General features: G+C 37.1%; 1 protein-coding gene across 6 annotated transcripts; it reads right to left on the bottom strand.

Moving 5' to 3' along the window:
- Positions 1–25,777, bottom strand: LOC103065767 (uncharacterized). Of its 6 annotated transcripts, none has more exons than XM_088142821.1 (21): positions 25,372–25,777; positions 23,694–24,767; positions 23,297–23,420; positions 21,764–22,114; positions 19,948–20,340; positions 16,885–17,241; positions 15,517–15,909; positions 14,197–14,292; positions 12,693–12,713; positions 11,586–11,663; positions 11,414–11,458; positions 10,836–10,856; positions 9,582–9,602; positions 6,537–6,557; positions 5,446–5,466; positions 5,105–5,125; positions 4,511–4,531; positions 4,081–4,101; positions 2,191–2,211; positions 1,946–1,972; positions 1–670 (listed from the first exon to the last, which is right to left on the bottom strand). In XM_088142821.1, exons 3-21 carry the CDS (start codon positions 23,364–23,366, stop codon positions 114–116), a joined length of 2,556 nt encoding a protein of 851 aa, XP_087998947.1. In that variant the 5' UTR covers positions 23,367–23,420; positions 23,694–24,767; positions 25,372–25,777; the 3' UTR covers positions 1–113. The 6 variants fall into 6 exon arrangements, with proteins under 6 accessions (XP_087998947.1, XP_087998949.1, XP_087998950.1 ...); XM_088142823.1 differs by having other exon boundaries at positions 23,694–23,860; positions 24,508–25,777; XM_088142824.1 differs by lacking the exon at positions 23,694–24,767.
- Between the last annotated feature and the right edge of the window lie 934 nt (positions 25,778–26,711).

Genomic DNA, 26,711 nt, shown 5'->3' on the forward strand with positions numbered 1-26,711 from the left:
TGGATTTATTTCCAAATTTATTTCCAAATAAACATAAAGAATCATACCGTATTTCAGAGAACCATATTAACAATGCATTTTTCAAAGGAGTTTTCCCTTCTATGTATTTTTTTTCATTGCAAAATCTCTTCTTTTTCAAAAAATTTAACAATGTTGACTGGCTGGTTATATTCCTTTACAGACATTACTCCAAGAGAGAAGAAAGGATAGAGCTTCGCAGAACAATTGATGGTATATGTGTATAATTTCTTTTCTCTATGGACATCATAAAAAGAAAGTCTTTTGTCTGCTGACATATCTAGGAATATCCCTATTCTTGCAGGTCGTCCAGTCACTGTCAGAAGGGTCCAGGGGTCTGTCCGAGCCCAGTAATCTTTCCCACCATCAGTACCTATGACCCAATAATCATTTTGCGGAGATAACTTGATATCCCCCTTTCTAGAAATGGATTCAGATGCAACCCCTAACTCCCATTTCTTTTTCTGGCTAATATCTACTTCCCAGTAATAACTGCCTTTGGAATATCCCTGTGTTGCCAGGATCCCCATGTGGTGAGGAATGTCTTCACTTTTAGAAAACTTAGAAATATTTCCTGTGTCTCTGACACTTTTCCCAGCTTCAAACACTTCCAGTCTTGGGTGAGCTGTCTTGGAATCAAAGATCACATCAACTGCAAAGGGGAGACATTATATCACAAAGAAGCAGACCTAAGAGTGGGCTTATATTGTTCTGTAAAGAAATCTGTTAACCCTGGTGAATTACATCCATATCTTTAGTTAGATCGACCATAACGATAGTACAGGATACAACTTTCTAGGAATATTGAACACATCTTATTTCAAAGAGTATACCTTTGCCATTGAATGGATAATTCCTGAAGCCTTCCCCAATGAATTTCATAGCACAGTTAAGGTTTATGTCTCTGAGGTTTTACAGGGATGATCAAGACATATTTTCCCGATCTGGAATGGGGAAAATCCAGAAATATTTTCCTGATCCAGTACTTGGATCACAAAATGCAATTTGCTATTGCAGAAGGTTAATTTGCTACCATTATTCATCACATATTTTCTGCATCTTTATGTGTGTCTTACCATCTCTTCAGTTCAGGATCTTCTATACAGAAGTAACATTGATTTCTAGTAGTATCTTAGTTGGGTGATAGAAAAATGTCCTTTAAGATCCCAATACCATCAATCTCAAATTAGAAACTTAAAGGTAGATATGCTGAGCTTCAATTTTATTTTGACATATGATGTTATCTCCTCTCTGACTGCCTCTTTTTCTGGTACAGGAGTGCAGCTTCTTGGATAAGGGGCATGGTGGCATCATAGTTTGACTCTTACTTGGGAGCCTAGTTATTCGAATTTCCTGACGTTGTCCTGCACCACTCCAAAGGTAGGGCACACAGGTATGCCTTTAACAACTGCAGTGGTGTAGCTACATAATATTTTAATGAAGCTTTAATAGATTTTTTGCTTCCCCATCAAACAGCACTTGTCCTCTAACCCTGACCAAACATTCCAGGTTTTGTAATTGCATTTACATTCTTGATATGTAACTCTTTTTCAGTTATGGAACACATTATGGGTTTGGTCTTTTTTTTAAGCTAAAAATAACATTCTCTCTATACAGGACACTACCCCAGCTTTGTATGAAACAGGTCAGTTTCACTGCCCACTTTTCAGAACTAGTAGCTAAAATGTCCTGAACTTTCATCTTCCGGAAGGCCTATTTTTGCACTGACACCATACATCAGAATTTTGTGGTGTACTTTAAAGAGCTAAGAAAACCAACATGACCCACTTAAAAGTGCAGAAAACGGAGATTATTTTACTCCAGTGTGCATCTTCTTTGTTTGCTGTTTTTCTATTTCTTGGTGTTGAAAACAAGCCTAGGACAGTCATTCAATTTCCAATTTCTTTTTGAAAGCCTTTGTTCTCACCTTTATTGAAACGGGCATCAGAGAATTCTGTGAATAAAGCATTGAAGAGGAAAGATTATTGTGAGCAAGGAGGATTCCTGTAAATTCAGGTAATAGCAAGCAATACAGAAACAAGATGTTCAAATAGAAATTACTGAGGCAACAATACGATGAGTTCCATTATGAAAAAACAATTTAAAAAGAATATTTTTGGTTAAGGCCCCAATCTTTTCCCCATAAACTGAAATATATAAAAGAAGACTCACCTTTTGCCACCTTTAGTTTTTCTGGAAAGAAAAGGTTTTTTTTCAGATTAAGGAGTAATAAAAGCTTAAAAATACTTCTGTGCTACTGGAAAGCCAATATATAGGTTATTCATTAGTCCAAAGATTTTGCCTGTGCAAATCTGACAGCGCTGAATCCATAAGACACATAAAGCTGCATGTTAACTTGTACGAAGGAGCTAGAGAAAGCATGTTAAAAGATTTACTCTGATGATCACCTTTTGATGATATACTCAGGGGGGGTTGAGTTAGTTACTAGTATCAAAGTTGCCAACTTTTAAAATATTTTCAATATGTGCAAGATCTCTGGTAGTAGTTTTGCTCTGTATCTTTATACTTAAAATGCAGTTAAATTGCCTTGGACTAATAAACACCAGATTGATTATTGGGCAAATGGAATTTTGAGAAAAAAAAGCAGGCATGCAAATAAAAGTGTGATGGCACATCTCTTCCAGTTTTGTTCGTAAAACAGTCTGTTAGATTGGGATGTATCTGAGAGATAGGTATTTATTTGTTATTAATTTTCTGAACCATTGAGGTCAGAAGACTATTAGCAACATGCCAACAGTATGAAAACAAACATCCACAGTAAGAAGTAATAACTAATATTTAAGAAATCAACATTCATAAAAGCAGAGCAGCATACACTTTCCGTTGACTGATAACGATATTCCCCCAAAATAAACTGAAGAGACCTCTGGAACAGTCCTGTCTTCCCAGCTTCCAAAAAGTTAGCAATGTAAAAGCGCATCTAACCTCTCTGGGGAGGCCAATCCACAATCAGGGCCAAACTCTGACAAAACTTGGATGTGGGGAAGGAAGGGCTGCAAAGCTTCCCACAGAAACAATGAAGGGGGCATCCAAGGCTCGATCTTCTTTGCTAAGCTTAACCTTATAGTGATGTTTAGGATTACAGCTGAAGTACAGTTATTTGGCCCACCAAATTTTTCAAAAGGAGAAAGAAATTTAAAAGATTATATATGTCTCTATAATTATATTTTCCTAGAAACGGGCATAGATCAGTGTCTGTATTTTGTTTAGCTCAACCTTTTGTGTAAAACTTGAAAGGTGCTAAGCAGTTTACCCAGTTCTTCTTTACATTTATCTGGAAATAAATAAACCAACAGTAGGTTTTATATAAAAAGGAGCACAGTTTAAAAGGCACAAAAGTATATATGCCCATGCCTGCTATTTCTTGACTTTTTAATCTAAAGCAGCGGTGAAGGACTGAAATTTTTAAAGAAGCCATGAAGGATGCCTGGTTTTTTGAAATACAAAAATTAGACTCCTCATTTTAGGAAGAGTCTGATTGTGTTAGTGTAATTGTTGTGCCAGAACATGGCTATCTGCAGGCGAGGTCAAAAAAGTCAACATGGCACTCATGATCCTGCAGCCAGAGCCCTCTTCCTTTTAATGAATGTTTTCGCACATCTAATGTGAGGTTGATTTTGACCACGCCCTGCAGACACTCCTCGCCCACAGCTGGTTCCAAAGAGTCTTTCTCTGGATCAAAATTGTCTGATTAAAACTATCCCATTCATAATTGCAGCCCAAACAAAGGAGAGAACAGCAACAGTAGCATTCCCCTTAGTTAAAAATGCCCCCCTTCTCTCAATACTGCAAGTCAGAATTTAGCTTTAGTTAATCTTTAGTTTCTCTAAAGATAATAAAATATAGGTCGACATTAAGTAATTCCAGGAAGCTTAGTGAGTCTAACACCTAATTAGCATAATCTAATATAACTTGTCCCAAAGTTCAATGTTCCTAAAATCTCTCATATATAACAGAAGTATTTGAAAGGAGGTACCAAAAAAATTCCACTACTCCACGTAACCAACCTAACCTGATACCAAATGTGTTCATGAAACTTACCATTTTCTGTCCTTAATTGATCTGAAAAGAAAGATGCATCTGGTTTTCATATGAATGAACCGATTCAGAATAATTTCATCAACTGATGGTTAAAAATGATAGATTCCTGTGATTTACGTATAGGAGGACTTGAAAAACAGAAATATCCTTCAAAAACACTAATGTTTGATTTAACCATTAATAGTGTTCGTGTCACTATTGATTACAAAGCAAACTAAAAGGCACGTAGAGGAGATGAGTGGAAGTAAAGAGGAATTTTCAACCTCAATTTACTTGTGCCAGTAATCTTCATAGGTCTGGTCATCTCTGAACAAAATGAATCAAAAGGGAATATTGAATTTGCACTGTACAATTGAAGGAGGTACATAATAATGATAGTAATAAATGTATGGTTTACCAGACCAAACCAGAAACACTTTGGAAGACTTACCCTTTTCAGAATGCATTTTTTCTGCAAAAAGAATACATAGGGTTATACTTTAAGCACAAGCTTTCTATCAGAGTAAGATTTTATCTCAGATAGTGAACTATACAGGATAACCTGCAAATTAAACAGAATAATACCTTTAGAATGACTATTCCACTTCCAGCCAAAATCAATTTCCGACCAGAATCTCAATTCTCTTTGCAGAGTTTGGCTTGTCTTCAGTGACGGCTCAGATTCCCAAAACTCTAACTATTAAACATGGGTTTCAGGAAGAAGTAGTCAATCCCAGTTAGCCAACTAGTGATTGATTGATTGATTGATTGATTGATTCTGACTGACTGACTTTTAAAAATATATGTTAATCAGGGCTTTGGAATGTAAAGGCAGATGCCTATGCTGAATTTCAGAGCATTTGGGAGAACCTAATGTCTACTGAACATCAGTTCATATAAATTATGCCAAGTTTTCAAATATTTATAATGACACACAATACAATAGATATGATCACTGGGGATACCAAGAAATCCGAGATGAAGAAAAGTTAGCTCTGGGTAACTAACCCAAAATACTGATAGTAAAAACCTTCATGACACTTACCATTTTCTGTCTTTAACTGATCTGAAAAGAAAGATGCATTTGGTTTTCATATTAATAAATCAATTCAGAATTATTCTAACAAAAAAAGTGATTTCCATTTGTGATTTGGATTACATTAATTGGAGTTTAAATGTGATAGGTTTATGAGATTTATCCTTAGTGAGAGTGTATGCTCTAGAACAATGAAATTTCATTTAATCATAATTGTCCCACTGATTTCAAAAACTGTTCTCAATGAATTTGTATCCAGGCCTTGATCTTGATTAAAGTCCTTGAGGAATTTAATTTCAAGGACTCCTTCCAGAGTCCTTGAAGTGATTAAAAGCTTTCATAACACTTACCATTTTCTGTCCTTAAATGATCTGAAAAGAAAGGAACAATCAGTTCTCATAAGAGTGAATGAATGAAGAACAATTCCATCAGAAAAGCATAGGATTTCTGGATTGTGTATTTTCAAGAAAGAATGGATTACCTTCTGCTCTGGATTTAAATCAACTGATGGTTAAAAATGATAGACTCCTGTGATTTATCTATAGTAGATGCCCCCAAAGCAGAGTATGCCCCCAAAACACCAATTTTTAACTAATTTAACCATTATTGTCCTCATTATTGTCCTTTTAGTCAATCCAAATCTATCCATGTAGCATATGTATGTATGTACCTATGTATATATTCATTTGTCAAATTTATATAGCCTTCCTTCTCACAAGCAAGTAACTCTGGGAGGCGAACAACAAAGCTAAAAACAATTCATTAATAAACAGCAAAAATTATTATTATTAGCTTTAAAAAATGGTAAGCATTGTAAAAAAACAGGCTAAAAAAGAAATATTGGGCAAAGAGATGTTAATAATAGGGGAGCCAATCAATGTTTCCCTAGGCCTCATGACAGAACCAGGTTTTGAGGGACCTGCAGAAGGTCAGAAGTGATGAAGCTAGCCTCATTGCAGGGGGGAAGATATTCCATACTTCCGGTGCCACAGTGGAAAAGGCCGATTGCCTATGACCCACCAAACGTAGCTCCTGAGCCAACGGGACCCACAGTATGCCCTTTCTGCTGGATCTGATGGGAGGGGCAGATGTAATCAGGGAGAGGCGGTCTCTCAAATAACCCATCCCATTCATCCTAGGGAGGGGAAGGCAGGTAACCTGAGGCACTCTAGCTTAATTGGCTGTCAATGCCATCAGGGTACCCAGAGCCCACCTTCTACACTCTACCGACACAAACACATACACAAAACCAAACACGCACTCACAAGGGCAATGAAGAAAGAAATTTCATTAGTGAGGATGACTACCTTGCTGAATTCAGGTAACAGCATGGAATGCAGACACAAAATATTTAAAAGGTGGTAAAGAATGCAACACAGGTTCATAATAAAAGCACATATATTTTCCCCCCAAATTAAAAAAAAAATAACAGAAGGCTGACCTTTTGCTGCCTCTGCTTGTTCTGCAAAAGAAAAAAAATGTTTTCCAGATTAAGAAGAAATCCAAACAGGAAACTATTCCAATGATGCTTGAACACTATTTTAAAGATACCCCATTAAACCAAAGACTTTGGGCTAATCTGACAATTTTGAAGCTATTATATACTTGGGGACTTTTATAAAGGAGCTCCATAGTCTTTGCTTCATATAATCAATTGAGATAAGCACAAAATATGACAACCATATGACAGGACCAAATTGTATGATTTAGCCTTCCAATTCTTGAGTTGCATCTCAAACAGAAAGGAAATAATATCCCACGTGAAATATTCTCTAAGATGTCCAATGTACCTGAATCTATTTGTTTATTTAAGTTAAGTTCATTGTAGATTCATTAATTGCATATTAATTACAGGAATAGAAGATTCAAGCTTGCTATTCCAGAAATCACAAAAATAATTAGTATCAATTGTCACTTCAGTAAAGAGGGTACTGGATTAAGAATCAGAGATAATTCTCCCTAAACTTCTAGCTTTTGTAGTACTTCACAGCCTGATTTATTGATTTATTAATTGATTGGTTGAATTAATAGATTGCCCAACTCCTAAATGCCTCTCAGTGGCTTACAACTAAAAAACTAAACATTTAAAAAAATACAACCAATAGGTAGAGCAAAACACCAAAACAAAACCAAAGCAGATCATAACAAACCAAACCAAACCAAACCAAACCAAACCAAACCAAACCAAACCAACACAAAAAGGCATAAAAGGGGCTCTAAAATCACTCTGTCCCCACGGTTTGGAATAACAAGTGGATCAAAAAGTTTACACACACGTTTAAGATGAATAAACTGTCAAGAAGCTAAGATCAAAACTATTTTTTTAATCCTGCAAAGATTTATAACAAAGCACCCTCAGAAATGAATTGATGAAAAGGTAAAATGTTGTGGGTTTAAGAGCATTAGATACTACAGGATTTTGGGGGGGCAAAAAATAGGAGTTTGATTTTGAATTAGCCAGGCAAGATCTGAAGCTCATATACTAATGAAATTAGGCTAAGAATTGTCTAAAAACAATTTAATAAAATGCAGGCAATTGTAATAGTTGAAATAAAGGTATGCTACAACTGTGGGAGACTTTTTACCAGTTGACACCTAATTTTCATGGTTGCTGCACAGTATATCTAATTTGTGAAAACAATGATGATGTAAGTATAGTCAGATTGCCCAGGATACTGATGGTAAAAGGAAAAGAGAAAGAAACCATCCTCAGCATAATCCCGTGGAAGGATATACCATTAGTAACACATTTTAGGAGATTTACCCTTTTCAAATTTTAGTTGCTCTAGGAAAAGAAGAAGAGAGATTTCACTTTAACAAGTTTCTAGATCAGAGCAAGAATTTATCTTGGATACTGTCTGGAAGTAGGATTTGGGGTTGGAGGTGGGGGATGTTACCCTTGTGATGATCGGATCACTCTTTGATGCCCTTGGAGTTCTCTGCAACTGTTCCCCACTGCAGGGAGTTAGAACCTATGCAGTTGGTCCATCCAAGGAACCCAACGATCTCTGTTGGGTTTCAGAGGGAACCCTCTCTAGAGAGTAAGAGAGTTGACCCTGACAGAGACATGCAGGAACTGCTGCCCAGGCAAAGGACTGAAGCATTTTTAAAGTCCAAAACAGTGAGGTAACATTTGGAAGCAGTTCAGAGGGATGCCTCCCTGCTTCATTTAACTATAAGGAGGAGGAGGTACAGTACAGCCAGACCTGCAAGAGTCTATTATAATAGCCGATCTCAATAAAAATTGTTTTAGCCTTCTTATGGAGATGGTTTCCTGGTCTGATCCATCTAGTGGGGCTGACAGATCCAGGGAGAGCTTAGTCACTGCTTGGAATGAGAAGACAACATCATCTCTATGTCACAAGAGATGAAATTGCAGAAGAGGCACCAAGAGAGTGACTGGAGAAAAACAAAGCGTAAATCTGATCATGAATGGCTAAGAGCTATTAAGGATTGCTTTGGGGCAGTAAGAGTGACAACATGTAGTTATTTTTCCATTCTCCTACATCTGTAGATAGATAGCTGGTGGCATTGCTTATGTGTTCAAAGGGAACTGGTCCAGAAGAACATTTGGGGGACCACTGTTAGGATCTCCAATTGTTTTTGTCTGCTCCACAAAATCCAGCAGGTAGGCATGCTCCAGATCCCATTTCTGAAACAGTCACCTGATGGGACCCAGGAGGCCTGCCTTCCCTGTTGGAGGTCCTGTCCTGTGGAACAGTGTGCTCCCTGAGTTTCAGATGGCCCCAACCCTGCTGGCCTTTCATAAGGTGGTAAAAACCTGGCTGTGCCACAGGGCATTGGGCCAGGCCTGTCTGTTAGAGTTAAAAGATGTAGATAGATAGATAGATTTGTTATTTGTTTTTTAAACCTGAAGTTAGCTGCCCAGGATTGCATTAATTAATTAATTCGTTCGTTCGTTGATTCATTCACATAATTTATTAGCTGCCCATCTCACTTTTTCCAAGTGACTCTGGGCACTGTACAAGAAGGGTAATTTGCAAGTTGGGCAGCCATATAAGTCAATTAAATCAATGAATAGTATTAGAAAAATGATAAACACAAACCAATAAACAAAACGAAATGAAAAACTAGGAGATATGTGATATAAAGAGTGTGGGGAAAATATTTAGAATTGCAGAAGCATTATGAGATATGAAAATCAGATGAAGTGTAGGAGTAACTTGGATGAGGCCTTCTTTGTGAGGATCAATGATAATTTCTCTGGATCTGTTGCCTAGTAGCATTGCTTTTCTCCACAAAGAAATATGGAACAAGCAGCATATGTTGCTTCTCAAATCAAACAAACTAAACTCAAGTAATCTGCAATTACTGATAAAATTGTTCCAGAGTTTCCTATTCCTAAAATGTCACCCAGTACAATGGAAGTGACTGCTGAGTTATACTGAGAAATCCCATTGGAACCACAGTTCAGTTTATGTAACGAACGCAACTTGAAGATGCCAAAAACTTTTATGAGACTTACCATTTTCTTTCCTTAACTGATCTGAAATGAAAGAAACATTGGTTTTCATATGAATGAACAAATTTAGAATAATTCCACCACAAACAATATAAGCATAAGATTGTATCCAGAAAGAACAGATTGCCTGGTGAGCTGGATTTACATCAACTAATCAAAAAAGAAAAGTCCTATAATGAATTCAAAACTATTTTTATACCACTAATTTATAATTGAATAGTTTTCAAATAAAAATCATATTTTTTTAGTTAAGTAATTCCATTATGCTAAATTAATTAAGAGAAAAAAACCCCTCTGAGTACATGTAACAGTATGATGTTATATATGTATTATATATTCAAAATTAATAAAATGAAGGAAAGGAAAGATGACATAGAAAAGTGTGCTATAAAAAGAGCCATTGAAACAAATTGGATCATATAACAACAACAACAACAACAACAATTTTATAATAATATAATAATCATCATTTGCCCTTTCTTGAGCAAATACTATTTGAATTGTTGAAATATAATACATATCAACAATCCATTCCTGCAAATAAAATACCATATTCTTTGTTATATGATCATTCTTTTGGCCAACTCCCATGCACCCGAAAGCACACATATATGACAGCAATATGACAGGTATGGTTGATACAGCCCAGAAGAACATATGCATGTTTAAAACACAAGAATTGGTCCAGAATCATGTTAACAATCCTGTTTATATCATCCCCCAAACTGATATTAATAGAACAAGACACAACTATATGAGTTAATCTGAGGCTTTTGACTGGCATGTCCAATAGTAGGCATTGTAATAACCCTTTTCAATCATTCTCCATACATAAAGCAAAATGTTCTGTTGTATTAAACAGTATTTAAGTTCACAGGACATATATTGTGAGTTTTGTAAAGTGATCTTATATTAAAGTGTTATTAAAGTTTTAATTCCAGAAGTAATATAAACACTTAATATCAATTACATCAACTTCTTTCATTTTCCATAAAAAGGCATTACTGGTTTAGGAGCTGTAAATGATTCCTCCAAAACCTCTACATGCTGTGAAACTTCAGAGAAGTGATAGAATCTCAACTAAATGTGAATGCTAAGCAATCATAGATCCTCATTAATCAGTAAATCGTCCTGGGTTTTCATATTCACACCCTCCCAAAAGTGATAGTTGGAGGTACCCAGGAATTCCATCAGAGCAAGGTTCTGTCCAGATTTCCAATCCAAACTGAAAATGCCAAAATTGTTCATGGGACTTACCATTTTCTGCCTTTAATGGATCTGAAAAGAAAGACGAGTATTTCATATGAGTAAACATTTGAAATAATGCCATCAGAAAAGAATATTTAAGGAGTGTTTATTTCTTAGAAAGAATGGATTAAACTTTGATTTTGGAGTATAAGAGCTGGTAGGTTAAAATGATAGACTAATGAAATGCGAAGAGAGGACTCTTTGGAAAAGACCCTGATGCTGGGAAAGATTGAAGGCAAAAGGAGAAGAGGATGGCAGAGGATGACATGGTTAGATAGCATCACTGAAGCAATGAGCAAACTCAGGGAGGCAGTGAAGGACAGGAAGGCCTGGCGCGATATGGTTCATGGAGTCACAAAGGATCAGACATGACTTAACGACTGAACAACAACAATGAAATATATCCTTAATAAGAGAATACGAATGCCCATTTTGAATGGGGATCGTGAACCTTGTCTGGACTGATCCCCAACAAAATTGCTTTTTGTTGTTTGGTGGAAAGGTCATTACTGACTGAAATTCAGACTAAATCCAGGAGCTCAGGGTCACAGAATAATGAAGCGATTAATTTTATTTTCAGTCCTTACCTGTGCTTTTGAGGGATAAGCAATTACTCTGCTCAGTCTTATGTGCTAAGAACCAAAAAGAAAGAGAAAAGGAATTTTAGTTCTAACCAAGGAGCAAGAGTCAGTCAGCTCTGCAGTTGTGCTCTGAACTATAATTATGGAAGATTGTGCACTGAAGAAAATCCACACTTGCCGTGTAGAGGCTGGGGATCAGAGCCTGGGAGATGACTGTCTTTGGAGCTGCCATTGGTTCCTCCAAAACCTCTAAACCCTGTGGAAATTCAAAGAAGTTACGGCATCTCACTAAATCACCAGATAATGAATAGTGCAGGTGACTCTTCTGCTAAGAAGCACTCTGAAGTGATTTGCTTCATTCTGCAGATTCTATTATTTCAAAATAGCTTCCTCAGAACTGAGCTGATCTCAGTGCTATGAGAGGTCCAATTCTGCAGCATTAAGTACATGCATTGCAAATAGGTTCTCAAGAGCTGCCAGGATGTCAATAGGATCAAGCTATAACTCTTAAGTAAAGGCCAAAGAGGAACTGAAATCTGAGGGTCCTCATTCCAGCCAGTAACTGAATCTGGGAAAAGGTTAATTCACTTTTCCAAGGTAATTGTAAGTGTGCAATGAAAATTTCACCAGATATTTTACCAAAAATGTGTTCATAAACTAATATAACCATAACATAACATAACATAACATAACATAACATAACATAACATAACATAACATAACATAACATAACATAACATAACATAACATAAAACAGCATGACAGAATGAATGTCTCTAAGAACCAAAATCAGTCTAAATTAAGAGAAAGTGTCATACTGCAGGGCATCCTTCTGCAATTACTCTTCTTTTGGGAGACCTTGGCCTATCTTCAACGAAAGCTCCATTTCAGATATTAGACGTGCATCTCATTAACAGATAATAACTCCCAATTAGCTACTAACAAACCAACTGGTTAGATAATTTCTTATTATTTTTATTATTAATTAAAGTATTATTATTATTATTATTATTATTAACTAAAGAATATTTATAAATCCTAGCATTTATTATAACAATAATAATTGCATTATTATTTTAATTTTAATTGTAATAATTTTAATCAGCATTGTGAAATCCTGAGGCATAAGCAAGCATATGCCTGTGTGAAATAATTCCTGGAATATCAGAAAGCCTAATACTTAATTAACAAGAATTCCAGTAAATTATGCTAAATGTTCTTATTCACACACTCCCAGAATGGAACGCTGAGGGTAAAAATTAAAGTTGAGAGTATGTAGACTTACTGTTTTCTGCCCTTAATGAATCTGAAAAGAAAGATAAAATTGATCTTCAGATGTATAAACATGTTCAAAATAACTCCAACAAGGAAAGAACATTTGCAGTGTCTATTTCATAGAAATAATGGATTCAGCTCTTATTTGGATTACATTAGCAGGTGATAGATGGTGACATTTATCCTTAATAAGTGTACATCAATGCCCATTTTTAGCAAAAGTAGTAAATGTTGTCTGGAGTCATCTGCAAACAATGAATTTTGCCTGTTGTTTGGTGCAAGCTGTATTTTGCACCAAAATAGAGTTTGACAGAATACCTGGATCCATCAGTTCTTGGTCACAAAAAGCAGAAGGAATGGATTAACCCTTTCCTCTTCTAGCTAAAATGCAAGGCTTAACCCTCCTTCCTGTTCTGTTGAAGAAACCCGTCCCTTTCAGTCTTTCATTCTGCTTGGTGGGGAAAAGCATTTGCTTGTTTTTTGGCTCAGTCTTATGGGCTGAGGGAGAAAATGGAATTACAGCTCTGAAGAAGCAGCAAAAGGCAACAGGAGCTGTGAGTGTTTGAATACCAGCATTGTGTTCTGAGGTGATTCCAGGAACAGCAAACATGGCAGATTGATGCACTGAAGAGAAGTCCCAGCCAAGAAGCCATTTGGGGCCTAAGGATCAGAACCTGGGAGTGTTTGAGACAGCAACTGAGTCTTAGGGACTGGGCTGGTCCTGAAGAACTTCTAGCGACGGCAAAAAGAATGATGAATTAGGCACTGGGCAAGGCCAACCATGGAAACCCTTCAGATCCAACAGATTTTGTCCACTAAAAAGAGGTCTCTTAAATTGAGGGTTTATTATCTATGCAATGAGACTGATGAAACTTGACTGCCCTTCTGATTTTAAAAAGCTCCTTGGAATGAATCCAAATCTATCTATATTTCTTTATTTTATTAAAAAATAGGTTTGAAAGAAAAAAGAATGGGAAAATTTTATGATTTGCTGTAGAAGAGAAATCTTGCACAAACATACAAAAATATATGTTTGTGTAAATTAAGGATAAAAATATATAAAGATAAGTGTGTGCGCGTGTGTGTGTATCCATCTGGTGTGTAAATTGTAGAGGAAATAAAACTGAAATGAATACATGATCAGAAAAAAAAAAAACTCAATGCAAATTAAATTAACAGATTTGCCTATTCCTAACAATCCCAAACCCTATGAAAATCTATCTCTGAGAATTTTTTCTCAAAGCAAATGTTTTTTCAGAAAGCAAATGGCTATAAATGCAATTCAACACAATAATAATGAAATAGCATAAAGAATGGAATAAAAATTACAATTATTTATTATAGGGAAGCGCCATCTTTTCTCTCATGCAGTGGGATCTCAGCTAATGGCAAGTTGAGGAGCAGGAATGGCAGGCAATATTCCTTGAGCAGTGAAAGATTTCATTTTGGGCAGTTGGGGCCTCATGATCTACCCATGAAGTATTAACTAGCCGTCAGTGATATATTTAATTTACCTTTACGTTTGAAATTGTATATTTCTTCTAGAAAGTCCAAAACAAAGATAATGAAGAAAAGAAGGACCCAGGAAAAAATATCTGAAGACCTGCTGCCTAAAAGAGAAAAGAGAAGAGAGGAAATGCCTGAAAAAGCCATCTCACAAAGTTCCTGGGGTGAGCTCAGCTTGTATGAATCTTTACCCTTATGCATAATGGAGTTCATCTTAGGGGAGCGCAATGCTGCCACTTAAGTGGAGAAATAATAATAATAATAATAATAATAATAATAATAATAATAATAATAATAAAACCAAGACAGGACTAAAATAGTTATGAAAGCCATAAAACCTTGTATGTCTTGGGTAAAGCCAGCAAATTTTATATTGCAAACCACGATTTATAGCTTACTGGGCTGTGGATGCTCACCCAATTAGACAGTTAGAATTCTACCCTTTAACAAATCTCCACCACTTTCACATATAATGGGACCATTTAAAATGTTATTCATTTGGTAATCATTGTTCATAATTTAAAATGTTAAATTCATCGAGAGCCACTACTGAAAGAAAAACTAAAGGACAACTTCACCAAGTGATCTTCAGTGTCAGTGAGATTCACTTAAGAGCAAAATGTTGCCTCCTGAGGTGTAAATGAATCACACAAACAATTATTGGACCAGACTGTGATAGACACAGTAAAACTAAATGGACTTAGACTCCCCTTGCTGGGCTAGTACCATAAACTAGCAGCTTAAATTGCAGTCATGCTTGAAAATCAACTAGTTGGGATGACTCTCTCTCTGTAGGTTTTGTGTGTTTGTGTGTGTATGTGCATGTGTGTGCATCCCCCCTTCTTCTCCTGCTGCTAGAGAGTTCCATGACTTATGTTCAGAAATATTGGCTAACACTTGCAGGGGACAATTAATCAGGAGGAAGAAGATGGCTTTATTTGTTCACATATGATGTTATTTCATCTATACTGCATGGAGTATAATATCTTATGTACACACAGATGAAGCATTGATCAGCAATGACACCAAAGAACTACATGAACATTCCTTGAGACGTGTATCTAATTAATATCCAAAATTCAGTAACAATAAAGCCCAACAATATTTGCCTTCTAAATACCCATATATTTGTTTACTACCTCAGGAATCTATTAAATAAAATTAAATCAGATCAAATCAAATCAAATCAAATCTATGGACAGTATTAGTTAATCATAAATAAGCAAAAGTGGGCTTTCAGATTTTATTATAAAGCTGAATGGCCCTTCATCTCTAGGACTGATTTCTGTCAAGGGCAGCAGAAGGGAACTGGATGTCTTCTTCATTACCTGTCACAGAAAGGGTGAAGACGACCACTTGGCAAAACTCCTGAGATTCCACTGAAAACAGATACTTCCCTGCATCTTCTCTCTGAATGTCGCTTACTTTAAATGAAGTAACGTTTCTCATAAGCATCTGACTTTTGGAGATCTCAGCCCTTTGTTGATATTTCTTTCCAAACCATTCTCTGCTGATGGGGCCATGTGTAGAAGAGCACCTGTCACCAAGGGTGTCTTCAGAATAAATAATTGGGCAGGCTTCCTGATGCAGATAAGAATAGATTTTCTGGCTTTTTCCAGAATCGGTTCTTCTCCAAAGCAGTTTCAGATGGAAGAGACTGCAGGTCTGAACTGGCTGGAAGGTGAAAACAGCAACTTCCCCGATACCAACTTTAATTTTTCCTAGAAAGTATTATATTCTGTCAGTATTGAATGACATTCTACATCATTGCAATTCACAGTCACGATGACACTGCTTAGTGGAGAGGTACCAACATGTAAGTAAAAAGCAAATTTCATTTCTGTATTCAGCATGATTCTTGGCAATGGTGATGCGAGTTGTAGTCCAGCCTCTTAAAGAAGTAGTTACAGGTCTGTGAGAGCCAGACATCATGCTTGTTTGTAGGTGATCAAATACTTATTTTCCACCATGATTTGCAAATAAATTCTTTAAAAATCAGACAATGTGATTTTCTGGATTCCCCCCCCCCCATTTTGTCTCTCATAGTTGAGGTATACCTATGATGAAAATTACAGGCCTCTCTCATCTTTTTAAGTGGGAGAACTTGCACAATTGGTGGCTGACTAAATACTTTTTTGCCCCACTGTATGTAGGACTTTGAAACGTAAGTAAGTTAAACTCCAGCTAAAAGTAGACTAGAAACAGACTATTCCAGCTGACCGGGTACGGAGTGGAAAAAACATTGCTGAATGATAGACTCCCAACTCTACACTTCTAGCCATTTAGTTATGGCTAGGTAGCATGAGGGTGGGGGGGGGAGGGGGCAATGATGATACTTGGTATCCCAGCATACAAGATAATCAGGCTCAAAAGAGAGGAAAGTGCTAGATTCTGGCATGAGTGGGCAGAACCCAAGAGCCAGGTGGCCGGAGTTCTCATCAATGCCAGAACGATCCTTTCCAAGGTCTGCAGAGCTCCAGTATTCAGTATGGAATGTTTCTTTTTTGTGCTGCTCTAAATGGGCTCAAGTGTCCATCAGGAAGGATGGTTTATGATCACGGAGATGCTATGAGGAGCAGCAATGGCACCAAAGGACTTTCTGAATATGCCTTCTGGCCTGTATCAATAACTATCCAAATTCAATAAGGTCTCATTTCTCTCGTTGCAGGGAAATAAATCTGAACAATATTATTTACCTTCCACTTGCAACTCCATTGTAGATTCTTTATAGACATCATCACACATCACAGCACAGACATACTGGCCACTGTTTGCTAGTTGCACTTCATCGAGTGTCACGGAGAGAAGCCCATTCTTGTACTGTCCTCTGGGTGAGCCATTCTTCTCTCTCTCCTCTGGACTGTTTTCTTGAATATCGGGTTCCTTTCTGCTGTCGTGGATGAACAATGTTTGATTTTTGCAGGATTCCCATTTATATAAGTCCATCCGTAGTTTGGAGGATGTGCATCCTTTCATTTCACAGGACAGTGTCACTTTTTGTCCAGTCTGGCTGATTGGTGGGTTAGCTGATCCAGTGATTGAAAAACCTGTCACTTGGTGGGAGCAGGAAGGCAGAAAATAAGCACCATTTATGTTATGAGTCATCTGTTAAAAGTTACATTCTTCTGTAAGTTAAAGAAGCTTAAATAATGGAGTAAACAATAAATTCGTTGTTAAAGGATTTAATAGAAAGGTAGAGGAATCAGAAGGGAGGCAGGGAAAAAATTCATTGCAGAAATTCAAACTTTAACGGAAAAACACATTGGCATGTTTCCAAAAATTGTTCAAAGAATTTCCATAAGAAATCTCTTAAAGGAGAGTATTCCAAAGTTGACATATACCATGATAAAATTACTTTATTCTGCTAGAAACTAATATCACTTATTGAAAAATTGGCAGCTGGAATAAAGAGTTAGATTTGATGGTTAAACTCTGGTAGAAAGAAGCTCCCTGAGAATGTGTAGTTTATTTAGGACATTGAAACCAAAGATCAATACCTTAAATTCAGACCAGAAATAGACTGGTAACTGTTACAGAGATGATATATTCATGACAGTCCCTGTCCACAAATAAGTAGGGCCATTTCTCCATGTGAGCCATACGTGTTGTCCCAACTGAGGCAATGGATGGAAAGTACCCATTTCCATACTTCTGTGTCTTCAATAAGAAAGAGGAATCATTTTTCTGAGGTCCTTTTGCTTCTTCCACAAAGGAAGCAAATGCCTGGGGAAGTCTCTTTTCCACTTAACACAACAATAATGTTTCTTTGGAGTGAGAATATTCACTCTATGGTAGGGCAACCGGTAATAATATCAGGCAGGATGACACCATCCCAATGCTTGGAGAAGTAGGCAGGTGGGTTAGGAATATATAGAGAATGAGAGTAGCCACTTATTGATTGATTACAGATATCCTGTAGGATTGAATGAACTTGTTTGTAAATAATTTTATTTTTGAAAATACTATTTATTTCTGTGTTTAAATGTTAATCAAGTGACAGTGCTGCCCTATATCTCACCCCTTTTTTTGCAATAGAAAAAAACCATATTGGTATGTGTATCTCTGTGCATTAGTGAGTGGATGTTAGCTTGAAAGGATACATCTGAAGACCTGCTGCCTAAAAGAGAAGGCAGAAGAGAGGAAATGCCTGAAATCGCCATATCACAACAGCCCCTGAGGTTGAAGTCAGCTTGTATGAATCTTTTCCCTTATGCATAATGGAGTCCATCATAGGGGAGTCAAATGGTGCCACTTAAGTGGACAAAAAATAAAGAAACCCAAGACCAGATTAAAATAGTTATCAAAGCCATAAAACCTTTGTATATCTTGGGTAAACCCACCCAATTTGATTTAATCAACAACAGTTGATAGCTTATTGGGCTGTGGATACTCACCCAGTTAGACAGAGTTCTACCCTTTAACAAATCTCCACCACTTTCACATATAATGGAACCATTTAAAATGTTATTCATTCAGTAATCATTGTTCATAATGTAAAATGTTAAATTAATCCAGAGCCACTACCTCAAGGATTTGGATTCTGAAAGCACAACTAAAGGAGAGCTTTGCCAAGTGATCTTGAGTGCCTATAAGGTTCACTCATGAGCAAAATATTCCCTCCTGAACTGTAAATGAACCACAGGAAATTTTCCTGCTCACTTTCCAATGAAATGACATGCCATTTGATATCACATTGTCGGCTTTCCTTTATAAGAGCTATCAGAATATAGCTGTGTAAAATGTTTTTCTCATACCACACTTTCTTTGGATAGCATGTTATTACAAATGAATAATATGGTATCCAAAGAATATGTGGTATCAGAAGAAACAAACTGGACCTTATTTTGAAAGACCCAATAAAAATAAGTAGACTTAGACTCCCCTTGCTGGGTTAGTACCAATGGCCCCTTTCTCTGAATCTCCTGTCATTTCCAGAGCTTTATGCCATTTTTAGAGATGTAAATCCTGCCATCCTTGACACATTGCCTGATACAATGGAAAGCTATTTTACATTGTAATCCACTCACCTGAGGAGACTGGCCTATTGATTTTACCAGGTCTTATAGCCAGGAATATTTCCAAAAAAGTGAATATAAACTAGCAATTTAGATGAGAATCAGCTAGTTGGGATGAACTCTCTCTTTCTCTCTCTCTCCCTTTCTGTAGGTTTGTGTGTTTGTGTGTGTGTCTATGTATACACACAAGCACCTTCTTCTCCTGCTGCTAGAGAGTTCCATTACTTATATTCAGAAATATTGGCTGACACTCGAAGGGGACAATTAATCAGGAGGAAGAGGATCGCTTAGTTCATTCACATATGATTATTTTTCTTTTAGGTTGTCTCATTTTTTAAAAAAAATATCCACAGCTAATGCTCTTAACCACTTCTGAACTGTTACTTAATCTATACTGCATGGAGTATAATGTCTTATGTACACACAGATGAAGCACTGATCAGCAATGCCCTAAAGAACTACATGAACATGCCTTGAAACGTGTGTCTAATTAACATCCAAAATTAAGTAACAATAAACTGCAATAATATTTACCTTCTATTTCTAGCTCTCTAAATACCCATATATTTGGTTCCTACCTTAGGAATCTACTACAAATGTTTTTAATTGCTTCTAGAGTATTGCTTAATGGTGAATAAGCAAGAGTGGGCTTTCACATTTTATTTTAAGCCTGAATGGACCCTCGTATCTTGGACTGATTTCTGTCAAAGGGAGCAGAAGGGAACTGGATATCTTCTTCATTACCTGTCACAGAAAGGGTGAAGACGACCACTTGGCGAAACTCCTGAGATTCCACTGAAAACAGATACTTCCCTGCATCTTCTCTCTGAATGTTGCTTACTTTAAATGAAGTAACGTTTCTCATAAGCATCTGACTTTTGGAGATCTCAGCCCTTTGTTGATACTTCTCTCCAAACCATTCTCTGCTGATGGGCCCATGAGAAGAAGAGCACCTGTCACCAAGGGAGTCTTCAGAATAAATAATTGGGCAGGCTTCCTGATGCAGATAAGAATAGATTTTCTGGCTTTTCCCAGAATCGGTTCTTCTCCAAAGCAGTTTCAGATGGGAGAGACTGCAGGTCTGAAATGTCTGGAAGGTGAAAACAGCAACTTCCCCGATACCAACTTTAATTTTTCCTAGAAAGTATTAAATTTTGTCAGTACTGAATGACATTCTACATCATTGCAATTCATAGTCATGATAATGCTGCTTAGTGGAGAGGTACCAACATGTAAGTAAAAAGCATTTTTTTCATTTCGTTTCTGTATTCAGCATGATTCTTGGCAATGGTGATGCGAGTTGTAGTCCAGCATAGAGTGAGGTTGCTTGGGAGAAACTGACCAAACATTCATGTTATTTTATGTTAACATTGTTGTCCTATAAGTGTCACTTAAAGTGCTGAAATGCTTGGAAGTAAGATAGTTAAGGAAGCTAGCAGAACTGTAGGAGATTGCTTTAATGGGCCAGGCAAAGAGGGCAGTTCTGGCCAACCGATAAACCAAAGACTTCTTCCAGTCTCTCCCCTTTCCATACTCCATACTCAGGTAATGATGTTGACGAGCTTTCTGTCTCTGTGTGTGTGTGAGTGAGTGAGTGAGTGAAAGAGAGAGAGAGAAATTTAGAGGGGGAGATTCACAGCTGGAGGACAGAGGTTGATCTCTGGGAGAGGATTTGGGGTGATGGCTTTTCTCTCAATCTAATGGATATTGATATTTCAAACCTACTTCCAGATCGTCCAAGCACAGTATGAAGAAAAAGGTACTGAACATTTGGCCCACCTTCCACAATCCTTTTTTCATCTTTGAATTTCTGAAAAAAATCTCTTAAAGGAAGGTATTCCAAAGTTCAGATATACAGGTAGTCCTCACTTAACAACCATTTGGTTAGTGACTGTTCTAAGATACTATGGTGCTAGAAATAGTGACTTCCAACTGGTGCCCCAAAATTACAACTGTCCCTGCACCCCTGCTGTAATGTGATCGTGATCTAGGCACTTGGCAACCAGGTTGCATTTATGACAGTTGCATTGTCTTGAGGTCACAAGATTGCCATTTGTGAACTTCCCAGCTGGCTTTTCGCAAGCAAAATCAATGGGGAATTGCGTGATTCACTTAACAACCAATTTTCCAGTCCCTATTGTGGTTGCTAAATGAGGACTACCTGTAATATCTAAAATGACTTGCTTCAGATGGCAACTATTACCAGTTACTGAAAATTTGGCACTTGGAATACAAAGCTCTCATTTGGTTGCTAACTTATGGTAGAAGAGTGGTTCCCTGAAAATGTGTAGGTTATGTAGGACTTTGTAACTTACGTAAATTAAATTCCAGGTAAAAGTAGACTGGAAACAGGCAACTCCAGCTGACCAGCTACAGAGTGGAGAAAATGTTGCTGAACTACAGACCCCCATTCTACTTTTCTAAGCCATTTGATAATCACAGCTGGTAGTTTGAAGGTGTGGGGCCATGACAATACTTGTTAGGCCAGGATACAAGATGGTCAGGCTCAAAAGAGAGTAAGGTGCTAGATGAGGAAATAAATCTGAACAATATTATTTACCTTCCACTTGCAACTGCATTGTAGATTCTTTATAGACGTCATCACATGTCACAGCGCAGACATACTGGCCATTGTTTGCTAGTTGCACTTCATTGAGTGTCACGGAGAGAAGCCCATCCTTGTACTGTCCTCTGGGTGAGCCGTTCTTCTCTCTCTCCTCTGGACTGTTTTCTTGAATACTGGGTTCCCTTGTGCTGTCGTGGATAAACAATGTTTGATTTTTGTGGGATTCCCATTTATATAAGTGCATCCGAAGCTTGGAGGATGTGCATCCTTTCATTTCACAGGACAGTGTCACTTTTTGTCCAATCTGGGCGATTGGTGGGTTAGCTGATCCGGTAATTGAAAAACCTGTCAGTTGGTAGAAGCAATAAGGTGGGAAATAAGTACTATGTTATGAGTCATCTGTTAAAAGTTATATTCTTCTGTAAGTTAACAAAGCTTTAATAATTTATGTGTTTTGAAGTAAACAATAAATTGAGTGTTAAAGGATTTAATTGAAATGTAGAGGAATCAGGAGGGAGGGAAGAAAACAATTCATTGCATTGTACAAATTCAAAGTTTAACTGAAAAAAACATTGGCATGTTTCCAAAAATTGTTCAAAGAATGTCATAAAGAAATCTCTTAAAGGAGAGTATTCCAAAGTTCAAATATACTATGATAAACTGACTTTACTCTGGTGACTAATAACTATACCAGTTACTGAAAAGTTGGCAACTGGAATAAAGAGTGATTATTTGATTGGTAAAGTCTGGTAGAAAGATACTCCCCGAGATTATGTAGGACTTTGAAACCAAAGATCAATACCTTAAATTCAGACCAGAAATAGACTGGTAACTGTTACAGAGATGATATATCCATGGCAGTCCCTATGGACAAATAAGTAGGGCCATTTCTGTATTTGAGCCCTAAGTATTGTCCCAACTGAGGCAATGGATGTAAAGTACCTATTTGCATACTTCTGTGTCTTCCATAAGAAAGAGGAATCATTTTTCTGAGGTCCTTTTGCTTCTTCCACAAAATAAGCAAATGCCTGTGGAAGTCTCTTTTCCACTTAACACAACAATAATGTTTCCTTGGAGTGAGAATACTCACTCTGTGGTAAGGCAACCGGTAATACTGTCAGGCAGGATGACACCGTCCCAATGCTTGCAGAAGTAGGGAGGTGGGGATAGGAATATCTATCTATCTATCTATCTATCTATCTATCTATCTATCTATCTATCTATCTATCTATCTATCTATCTATCTATCACTCCAGTAGCCACGTATTGATTGATTACAGATACACTGTAGGATTGAGTGAATTTGTTTGTAAATTGTTTTATTTTTGAAAATACTATTTATGTCTTTGTTGAAATGTTAATCAAGTGACAGTGCTGCCCTATATCTCACCCCTTTTTCTGCAATAGGAAAAAAATACTGGCATGTGTATCTCTGTTGATATGTGAGTGAACATTAGCTTGAAAAGATACATCGAAGATTGAAAGGATAAATCATTTAATATTCTTGGGGAAAGCTAATGCTCTTACCTTTCCACTTGTCTCCCACATAATAAAGAAGATGAATAATCACTGCACTCCATTTCCACAATATTTGCATTGTGATAAGAATTCATTAGTATCCAGCCAGATCTCTGGAAGCAGAAAACAGAAACTAAAAAAAAAAAAAAAGACAGTTAAATATGTGGAATCTCCTTTTTTCACTGATGGAATTTTGTCTGAGATTGGAACATCAATCAATTGATAAATTTCTTCAGAATAAATTAAATTCTTAATAGCTGGATGGATTTTATTCTCTGAATCATTTTGATCATATTTCAGAATAAAACTCATGCATATTCTTATTTATATGCTTACTTGCACAGCCAGCCAGATGTTTACACTGAATGTGACATTTTTATCCCCCTATTGAGTCCTTATCAACTACCTGGAATAGGCAGATGTTGTTGTTTGATGGTGTTGGAAGCATCATCGCAAGATATAAGCTGTTCCAAGTAAAGCTGCCTTTTGCAATGGTGATGGTGATTCTGCCAATGCCAATGGTCTTCAGGTGGTGCTCCAGATGTTTTGGGATTGCACGTAAGGCACCTATAACTATTGATACTATCTTTGCTTTCTTTTGCCATAGTTGTTCTACATTTATTTGCAGGTGTTTATATTATTATTATTATTATTATTATTATTATTACCCATCAGGAATGTCCTCTACTCAAGATAATGTTTGTCTTTGGAAACAGCTTGGTTCCTTGGTAGCTAATAATTCCTTTTAGAAATTAAAATCCTTTATTAAAGTTCAGGCAATAAGATCCACCTTCTCTATTCTGCTACTCCACAGAACTAGATATCTGCTTGAAAATTCTGAGAGTTGAATTCTCAATAAAGCTACTCCTTGGTACATTTGATATAAAATTCTTGGAATAGCTCCTCATTCTTGCTCAAATCAGTGATCCAGGACAACATAAAAGCATCTGTTTATTGCATGTTTCACCTTTGTTTTATTTCTGTCTTCCCATGCCCATGAACAGTTCCCAGATACAATTCTGCTTCTGTTAAAGGTTTGGATATTAACCCCCCCACCCCAAAAAATATAGGGGATGCAGTAGCGCAGCGGCTTAATGACGCTGAAAGGTGCTGGCCAGAAATGGTGGACACTTCAGCGGTTCGAGCCCAGCCTTCGCGCAGCAGGGTGAGCTCCTGCTTCCTCCCCCAGTTCCTGTCAACCCAACAGTTTGAAAACTTACGTGAGTAGATAAACGGGTACTCTCACTCCGGTGGGAGGAAAAATGCTGGCGGCGCCTTGCAAAAAGAGTCGGGAGCAGTTGCTGGTAGCGCAGAAGCCATGCTCGCCCAAAAAAGGCGCGAAGCAACGGAAACCCCGCCTCCTTCACCCGTCAGCTGGGCTCTGCTCTAGGAAGGAGGCACTGGCAAACCACTTCCGAAACACCTTGCCTTGAAAACTACAAAAGGACTCATCCAAAAGCAGTCACCGCAGAGTCGGTAACTGAGTGCAGATTAAAAAAAAAACAAACCAAAAAAAGAAGAGGTGAAAGGAAAAGCCACTGACTGAATGTAGCATGATCACATAGTCTAGTTCGGTCCCTATCTCTCAGATTGTCAGCACTTTGCAATTTTGCTTGAGTAGTGATGCTGCTCTTCATTCTTAAGTAGGACAAATACCTTGTCACTTCACATGGCATTCATCTGAATGGTCTCTAGCAGGAGCCAGGCACAAGTTTAGATAAAACCAGTGTTCAGCATAACAAATGATTATTCTCACAAGCAAATAGTATACATTATTTAAGGTAAGAGGAAAATGTGTCTTGCATCCTTTAAAAAATGCTTGTATTTAAGTAATTGAAGTATAAAAACAAAAGCTACAATATTTTTTCCCCCGATACATTGAAACTACCATTTAAATTTACATATATCCAAATGCATGTTTCAGATCAGGCTACGGGTTTAGCACTCAGTCAGGAACACATCACTCCCTTTTTACTTACCAAAATATTACATGTCAGCCTTGCATTACAAGAATGAAAATGCATTACAAGATAGAAACACCTTTTCAAACATTGTATACTGTATTTGATGTTACTTTTACTCACAGTTAGGTCTCTAGCCTGAATCTTTTGCAGATGAATCCCACATAAACCACTTCGTTGCATATTCCATTAGATCATCTTGACCCATCTAAATGCTTCAAAATTCTGCATCTGAAAAATCTATGTAAAAAATATTTTAGAACTGTCCTGCAATTTAAAAAGCCCTAGACTACCACATGCTATTGATGATGTCCATCCCTTTGGCAGATTTTTTAAAAAAGGCGGGCTTTTTTCAGTAGGTAAGAGAGTGAGAAAAGGAATAGTTCTTTGTGGTCAGAAGAGTCAATTGCAACTATTCATTTCTCAGGTCTTCACAGAAATGTCTTTATATTATCTGAAATGCATGAAATTAAAAGAAAAATGTTATGGTATCAGTACACATCAGAGAGATAGAGAAAATAGAAATATTACTGTATGTTGTACAGCAAACCTTTGCTCCCTTTCAATTATTAACTTTTATAACACGTATCTCTACAGGTCTTCAACTAAGTCAATATTCGATCCCTACTTCCTTCATTTTCATGTCTTCAAAATTCTGAGTTCCTTCTTGGCAACAGTTCCAAACACTATTGTCTCCATTGCTTCAAACTGAAAGAGAATGAAATGGATCAGACAAAAAACCTATTGAATCCAGTATCCCTTTCCTCATGATGACCAGCTAGAGGGCTGTGGAAGGTGCCCAGATTGGCCGTCTTGCAACGTGGGCTCCCCAATTCTAAGCAAAGTGCAGCTGATGCTGGAGGGAGCAACTACCTACCAGTGACTAAGACTGGATGCATTGTAGTCCACCAATACCAGCTCTACTATGTTAGGCCTCAATAAAACCTTAGCAGAATTCAAGCAGAGGTTCGGGGATGCACAGCCCATTAGGCATTTTGACACATTTCTGCTGGTCCTAGAACTTGTAGATTGGACTTTAACACAAGCACTGACTGTGCCCCCTCTTTCTTTTACCTTTCCTGTCCTTATGGAATTATTTTCCTATGCAGGTTCCCAAATTTCTTCCTTAGATCTCAGAAGGACACAGACTACAGTTCATTGTTCTGTCATTACCAAGGATAGATTAAATTTTCCTACAATTTATCTAAATGACCAGGTTTGGGAATTTCATTACAAAACATTGTTATTGTAGGTATACATAACAGTGCTATGTGTGATTGGAGCAGTCCATAAGCCTTGTAACACACACACACACACACACACACACACACACTGTATATACTGTATATACTATATATATTAGAATTTGTTATCTGCCTATGTTTTACCCTTTATATTTGTTATTTTATCTTATCTATTTAATAATAATAATAACAACAATAATAAAGATAAATAAATAGCAA

Source organism: Python bivittatus, unplaced genomic scaffold (assembly GCF_059951505.1).
Source record: "Python bivittatus isolate LINGU-HERP-01145 unplaced genomic scaffold, Pbiv_v1 ctg000440_np1212, whole genome shotgun sequence".
Lineage (NCBI taxonomy): Eukaryota > Metazoa > Chordata > Lepidosauria > Squamata > Pythonidae > Python > Python bivittatus.